The 7740-nt window shown below is 47.1% G+C and overlaps 1 protein-coding gene across 1 annotated transcript; it reads right to left on the bottom strand.

Moving 5' to 3' along the window:
• Window positions 1-202: 202 nt before the first annotated feature.
• LOC123396503 lies at window positions 203-7333 on the bottom strand. Its single transcript, XM_045091421.1, has 6 exons — window positions 6699-7333; window positions 3093-3545; window positions 1647-2273; window positions 1490-1541; window positions 1317-1415; window positions 203-1185 (listed from the first exon to the last, which is right to left on the bottom strand). Exons 1-6 carry the CDS (start codon window positions 7200-7202, stop codon window positions 464-466), a joined length of 2457 nt encoding a protein of 818 aa, XP_044947356.1. The 5' UTR covers window positions 7203-7333; the 3' UTR covers window positions 203-463.
• Between the last annotated feature and the right edge of the window lie 407 nt (window positions 7334-7740).

The following is a 7740-nucleotide window of genomic DNA, read 5'->3' as shown; positions in this document are numbered from 1 at the left end:
TTCACACAAAAACGTGGTTAAAGATGAAAGGTGTTAAGGATGCACAATGGAGGGCCCGGGAAAGGCAGCAGAAGAGCTCGGGTGAGATAGCCGTGAGTGAGGCGCGTCACGACACAAAAGGGCAAGGTGATGCTAGGTGGAGCCGGAATAGTGCAAAGGTCTACCACCGAACCCATGATGCAGGAATTGAAGGTGGACGCTATTTCAACTCAGGTCCTACTTAAACTCGGTATCATTTTACAAGTCCATTGTTGTTTTCCCCCGTTGCAACGCACGGACCCTTTTCCTAGTATATATAACAAACATATACATGATCCCATACACAAAAGACTCACCTGTACGGCAAACTCCAGGATAGCATTGTGAACTATCTACACAGCATCTATTTTACAGAGGGCTGCAACATACCAGAGTAACATATAACTACCTATTCACAAACATGCCGACATGCTCACCTCGGAACTCACCGTGCCACGGCGATGGATAGATATGATCTCTCAAGATCATTCGCCTCTGTCTTGAGCCTTGAGATCTCCATAGCATTGTTCACCCTCTGCGTGATGGCGGACCGCATTATGCTGCGCATGAGACAGGCATGTAGTTCAAGATGATGGACAGCCATGGCTAGAGATTGAACTTGCGTGCCAAGTTCTCGGTCCTCAGATTCTTTATGAGTGATCTTCTCCTCCAGCTTTCTCATGGAATCCCGTAGTTCAAAGCAACTATTATTTGTGTGGAGTAAAGTTTCCACGCGTGATCTCAGGTCCTTGACATCAAAACCATTTGCCTCAAGCCATGCGAGACCCGTCATCTTCTGCTCAAGTAGTCCATTGGCGTCCAGAACATCCAGCCTGTTTATGCTTTCTGCTAAATTAGCAAAACAGAACATCAAACCTAGTGCCATTCCTTCCCGGACCTCTGGACCATGCTGCTGGAACTGATAGAAATTTGGTCGCTGTGGTGTTTTCCTGAATATTTCCAGTCCCTCAACCTGTGCCCACAATGGGGAGCTCTTCACAAATGGAAGATGCTGGTTTGCCATGGGTTCTGAAACCCGGCCATTCCTGTCCACGATACTCTCATGCACAGCTGCTGATTTCGACAACAAGGGACCGCACGAATCATGTGCTTCACCTGTGTAGCCCCCTTGCTCAAGATCATGTCTTCCATTACCTGCTTGTGAACCTGGAAAGGGAAGTATCATATGATACTAGTGCTAGTAGTAGATACTAGTGCTAGTAGTAACATAGTGAAAGTGTTGCAGACTTTGCTGTAATCAGTGCACATTGCTAACTGTTAGGAATCAGAAGGCATACCTCCAATGTCCTTTCGTGATGCCGCGTCAATACAACTCAGTGTATCCATTTTTGGAAGTGTTCCACATCCAGCAATCACATCATTAGGCAGTTCAGCCACTGCAAGAATTTGCGAGTAGTTAGTATTTGCAGTGTATGTTGTACCAATATATGTTAAATAGTCCGAAACTTACTGTCTTCCTCAATAGCTTTAGCAGGAGCAGCTATCCCTTTCAATGGATGTATCTAGTATTTACAAATGTAAAAGAAAGTAAGAACAAATGATATTTCGAATGATCTTAGGACTGGTTGATAACAATTAAGGGGGATGTGTTAGAAGTAACAACTCACAGTTTCAGAGTTCTCCCCTAGAGCCACTGCTGTTTGAGAAGAAGCACATTCCTCCATTTGTCTGGACAGTTCAGTCCCAGTTCCAACAGTTGATTGCTTATCCTGACTGCTTAATACATTTTTTGACCCTTCAATGCTGCGAAAATTTGAGATAAGTGACCGCGTTCCTAATTGTGGGCTCTGTGGGACAGGTCTTGGTTGTCCAAAAGCTCCAAATAGAGAACCTTGAGACTGTTGACTCTGTGGCATAGAGGGTATGATCATCATCTTGGAAGATGACTGCTCAAGATGAGAGCATGGAGCAAGTGAAGATGAACTCAGAGAGCCAAATGCTGCCATTGGTGGCAGTGAAGGAGGTGACAGCCTGGACCTTAATGCCAAGGCTGCATTTTCTTGTTCACGATTAATTTTATTTTTCTCATCAGGAATGGACAAAACAGGAGAATCTTGTTCAGATATCACAACTTCAATCTTCAACTTTTTGTCAGGACGAGAACCAGGTCTATTACTGATTTTATCAGAGTCATCATAGAAGGCGGGAATTGGTCCTTTTCGAGAAGTTAATCGAGGCCCATTAGAAGATTTCTGAAATGGATGCATCCCATGGACATAGTTTTGGTGCGAAAGCTAGCACACAGAGAAAAATTAACACACATCAGTACACTATACCTCTAGGAACTCAATCCACTGTCTTCAAGACAGATTTGATGCAACTCTGCATAACATCATTGTTTGGAACCTATGGCAAGGATAATATTCCAACTAAGAATAGACTTGCATATTCCTAATTCGTTTGCAGTTGCTTCTGGTTTCAAGTGCAGGACTATGTCTATGAATTAACTAGGCCCAAGAACAAACAGATGGAAAGTGCCGTTAGCCCTGATCCAAACAGTGCACGATCAAGGTCGGCTAAATGAATACTCCCTCCGTTCCATAATTCTTGTCATGGCTTTAGTTCTAATTTTGAATTAAAACCACGACAAGAAATATGGAACACAGGGAGTAACATGTTGCAATAATAGTGATAAGAGGGGCCAAAGAAATGCAATATTGACAAGTTTCTTTGAAATTTGAAAGACTAAAAGTAAGTATAATATAGTTATTGCAGTCAACAGACCACCTCCTCCTTCATCGAATACACACTTAAAAAAGACCTGATCCAAACAGTGCGCAATCAAGGTCGGCTAAATGAATAACATGTTGCAATAATAGTGATAAGAGGAGACAAATAAAAGGCGATATTGACAAGTTTCTTCGAAATCTGAAGGACTAAAACTAATAATATAGTTGTCGCAATCAACTATAGTTTGTTTGAGACCACCTGCTCCTTAATCGAATACACACTTGAAAAAGCGCTGCGTAATGCATGCAATGACCGAACTAAATATCATTATATTTACTATCAATGGAAAAACCACCAGAGAAGATTGATAGAAGACAAAATACCTTTTTCAAGCAGCGTGCCCATTTTTTACCATCCCAGTCAAACTGTGTCCGTAGCTGCATATTATCCACCGTCAGAACATCCACAGGTTCCACATCATCCATATCTGTCTTGCTATTCTTCAAGTTCACTACATACTTCTTGTTGATTTCAGAACCTAAAACGTCCAGTATAATACCAGGCCGCCAGCCACCTTCATGAAGGACCTCAACATGAGATGCATGAGAAAATCTGTACTTAGAATCCATATGCGTGATGGCGGGTGCTGGACGAATATATTGAGAACCTAGAATCTCAGTGGCCGATTCATCATCCTTTCCGATATGAATGTACTGTACTTGAAACTGTGTAGCACCAATCACTTTAAGAACAGTAGCTGGATTCCAGGATTCACCAAAGTTTCTTGCAATCACTTCTACTTCGTCTCCCTCACTGAACAAAGGATTCCCCTTGTCCTGCACACAACAAGAGTATTAAACTCCTCATTTCCTTCTTTATCATTATCGAGAAAACAATACCTTCTTTAATAAATGTTGAGAGAGAAAATCAGCTCTTCCCCACTTATAATCATTGTTTAATGTCAGTCAGCATGAAAATTCTCCACACGTGCGCATTTTGAATGACAATTTTGAAAGACCGAGATATTTAAATTAAAATATGGCAGTAAAACATATTCTAGAGATTCATCCTACAGCCACTTCAAGTTCAGGGCCGGTCCTAAGATTTTGGGGGCCCGGGGCGAAACTATAATCCGAGGCCCATTACAATAAATAATAAAATAAAAGTCAATTTTTCAGCGGCAATGGCTCTGTGCTGTTCTTTCCAGCGAGCTCGTGACGGTCATCTATCAGAGTAATTACACACCTCGCCTTAACACGAATCATCCAGAGCATGTATGAACGTTCACGCATTAAATATTCAACATGTATATATGAAAAATTATCAATAAACAGTTAAAGTGCGCCAAAACAATGCTCATATGAATAAAAACACACCTTCTGTAAATGCGTCATCACGGTGGCTTGTGGACTCTGTGCATATGTGCAGTCTCCTCTTGGCGACTCGGCATCTCATCTCTTAGTGTGGACTCGTGGGGGGTGACCATGGGAAATCTCAAAGTCACATGGCACCATACACATTCTGAGGGTTGGCTATCTTTTCTAGGGGAAAACTACGGTCAAGATTTGATTGTTTATCAATCATATTTGTTGAGCGAGTGTAATTCGTAAATTTGTGAGAAAGGATCCAACCATACCTTATGCGTCCTTCAGAAGTCAATCAAATTTGCATCTACCCAACTCCAATTATGACCTTCGTTCTTGAATCAAATCCAGAACAAAAAAAAAGATACTGTTGTTTCCTGCCATACCCCATCTTTTGTTTGATCCGCTGCTGCTCTACGACTACATGTGTCTTTCCTGAAACTTCATCACGAGTCATGAGAGCAAAAATAGATGTTAAGTTTTTCCATCCTCATCACATAACGGTGGTTGGGTGCGGGGTAATCAGGGAGGAAGGAGGGGTAGCGGCGTACTAATATGTCAGCGCTGGAAGAGCTACATGAACCGGACCATGAACTTGTCTCATGGATATACGTGCGGCATCGACGCGGGGGCACAGCCTAAAAGATCTGTTCCGTTCCGTTCGCTGGAATGACGTGATCTCGTCTAATCCCAGGATTTGCGGGAGGGATTAATTCCTTTCGCTGGAATAGAGCAATCTCATTGCCGCGTTCGTGTACGCGTCGCTTGTTGCTACCGTGACTTCGGGGGCTTTCTGACGGTTGGACCAAACAGTACAGACCTAGGTCAGGGCCCCTTTATTTTGGGGTCACGGAGCGGACGCCCCTCCCCCCCCCCCCCTCAGGGCCGGGCCTCTTCAAATATTCAACATATTAGCTCCATAAAACCTGGGCTGCTAAGATAAAGTCGGGCCCGGCCCTGAGGGGGGGCGGGAGGGGCGGCCGCCCCGGGCCCCCAAAATAAAGGGGCTCCGACCTGGGCCTGTACTGCTTGGTCCAACCGTCAGAAAGCTCCCGAAGTCACCCGAAGTCACGTTAGCAACAAGCGACGCATACACGAACGCGGCAATGAGATTGCTCTATTCCAGCGAAAGGAATTAATCCCTCCCGCAAATCCTGGGATTAGACGAGATCACGGGGGCGGCCGCCCCGGGCCCCCAAAATAAAGGGGCCCCGACCTGGGCCTGTACTGCTTGGTCCAACCGTCAGAAAGCCCCCGAAGTCACGTTAGCAACAAGCGACGCAGACACGAACGTGGCAATGAGATTGCTCTATTCCAGAGAAAGGAATTAATCCCTCCCGCAAATCCTTGGATTAGACGAGATCACGTCATTCCAGCGAACGGAACGGAACAGATCTTTTAGGCTGTGCCCCCGCGTCGATGCCGCACGTATATCCATGAGACAAGTTCATGGTCCGGTTCATGTAGCTCTTCCAGCGCTGACATATTAGTACGCCGCTACCCCTGCTTCCTCCCTGCTTACCCCGCACCCAACCACCGTTATGTGATGAGAATGGAAAAACTTAACATCTATTTTTGTTCTCATGACTCGTGATGTAGTTTCAATGTAGTCGTAGAGCAGCAGCGAATCAAACAAAAGATGGGGCATGGCAGGAGACAACAGTATCTTTATTTTATTTTTGTTCTGGATTTGATTCAAGAACGAAGGTCATAATTGGAGTTGGGTAGATGCAAATTTGATTGACTTCTGAAGAACGCATAAGGTATGGTTGGATCCTTTCTCACAAATTTACGAATTACACTCGCTCAACAAATATGATTGATAAACAATCAAATCTTGACCATAGTTTTCCCCAGAAAAGATAGCCAACCCTCAGAATGTGTATGGTGCCATGTGACTTTGAGATTTCCCATGGTCACCCCCCACGGGTCCACACTAAGAGATGAGATGCCGAGTCGCCAAGAGGAGACTGCACATATGCACAGCGTCCACAAGCCACCGTGATGACGCATTTACAGAAGGTGTGTTTTTATTCATATGAGCATTGTTTTGGCGTATTTTAACTGTTTATTGATAATTTTTCATATATACATGTTGAATATTTAATGCGTGAACGTTCATACATGCTCTGGATGATTCGTGTTAAGGCGAGGTGCGTAATTACTCTGATAGATGACCATCACGAACTCGCTTGAAAGAACAGCACAGAGCCATTGCTGCTGAAAAATTGACTTTTATTTTATTATTTGTTGTAATGGGCCTCGGATTATAGTTTCGCCCCGGGCCCGGCCCTGTATGTGCAGTGCACCATGCAAGTTCCTTTATTTATTTCCATATAAATTTAATTTTAAATGTTTCAAAAATAGATATAATTCGGCCAAGAGAGTTGAGATAATTTATAAAGGACGGAGGCTCATGTTTTTTTTTTCTGAGACAATCATGCTTAAATAATTTGGTAGAAAATGAAAATGCTGCATGCAGCAATCCATTTGGGCCAGCTAACCACAAAAGCAAAGAAAACAACGCATTTGGAATGTATGTATCCACAGCCAACAATTCCAACAATAACAATCGAACAGATCGACCCAAAGATTGTGTAACCGAGGGAGCCTCAGCCAACTTACCACCTCTGCAGCCGGGACCCACCGCCCACCCTCGAACACGCGGCGCGGCCGCAGATCCGTCTCCTGGAACTGCAGCGTCTCCCGTGATGTGGGGAACGTTACCCTGTACGCCCTCCGCCGGCGATCTCCTGTCACCGGAGGCGGGACAACGGCGGCGACCACGCCGTCCCACCACCCGTCGCTGTGGAATGCCTCCACCATCTCGTGAATCGCGAACTCCCTTTCCACGGGCGGTGGCCGGGGCCGAACGTCGGTGGCGGCTGCGGTCTCCCTGAGCGGCTCCCCGTCGTCGCCCAGGAGAGTGGAGTAGGCCACCGTGTAGCGCCGGCGGCGGCCTTCGGAGAGCAGGTGGCCGGCGACGGTGGCCTCGTAGAAGGAGCCGGCGAAGCCGAGGTCGTCGCTGCGCACCTCCACCTCCGCGCCGATCGGCATCATGAAGGCCTCGTCCTCTGACGACTCGGAGGGCGTCGGAGGGCGCCTCCTGGGACGGCCGCGCCGCCCCATGGGAGCTGCCTAGCTGCTTTGGTCCCCGTGGGTTCTTGGGAGTGTGCGAGGGTCTGAGCGAGAAGGGTGGCGGAGGCGACGATGGGGGGAGTGGGGGTTTCGTGCTGGTTGGTGAGAGCGACTCGACTTCCGAGGCGCCATGTGGGGTGGTGCTACACTGCTACTGACGCGTGGCGACCTCCCCCACCCGCCACTACGCATGTTTGACCCTAGAACCAACTCATACATGGCTCCCGTCCCCCTCCTCCACCCCTCCGTTGCCCTCACGGCGGCCGAAGCCCAGATCTCTCCCCCCCAGCCCAAACCACCGCTCTCCTGCCGACCACGCCTCGGTCCTGCAGCTGCTGGTCTCCCCACCAGCCTGTCTCTCGTCGGTCTCTCCTTGCCCGCGAGCAGGCGTCGCAGCAGCTGGGATCTCTCTGCCGGGATCGATTCAATGCCGGATCCCGCCGCCTGCACATGTATCTTCCCCTTTCCAGCCTCCGGCAGCGCTGCCCTCTGCGGCTGCCTGTGCCCCCCCACCCCCCCCCCCTCCTCG

This window comes from Hordeum vulgare, chromosome 5H (genome assembly GCF_904849725.1).
Source record: "Hordeum vulgare subsp. vulgare chromosome 5H, MorexV3_pseudomolecules_assembly, whole genome shotgun sequence".
Classification (NCBI taxonomy): domain Eukaryota; kingdom Viridiplantae; phylum Streptophyta; class Magnoliopsida; order Poales; family Poaceae; genus Hordeum; species Hordeum vulgare.
The sequence above is the reverse complement of the archived record's forward strand: the minus strand, read 5'-3'. Positions and strand labels throughout refer to the sequence as shown.

Bases quoted from the DNA above. Each gene is read 5' to 3' on its own strand.
- LOC123396503 (XM_045091421.1), bottom strand. From the start codon at position 7,202: ATGGGGCGGCGCGGCCGTCCCAGGAGGCGCCCTCCGACGCCCTCCGAG. The intron at 3,546-6,698 runs GTAAGTTGGCTG...TGTTGTGTGCAG, and splicing joins GGGTCCCGGCTGCAGAGGTG to GACAAGGGGAATCCTTTGTT. The intron at 1,542-1,646 runs GTGAGTTGTTAC...TGTAAATACTAG, and splicing joins TAGGGGAGAACTCTGAAACT to ATACATCCATTGAAAGGGAT.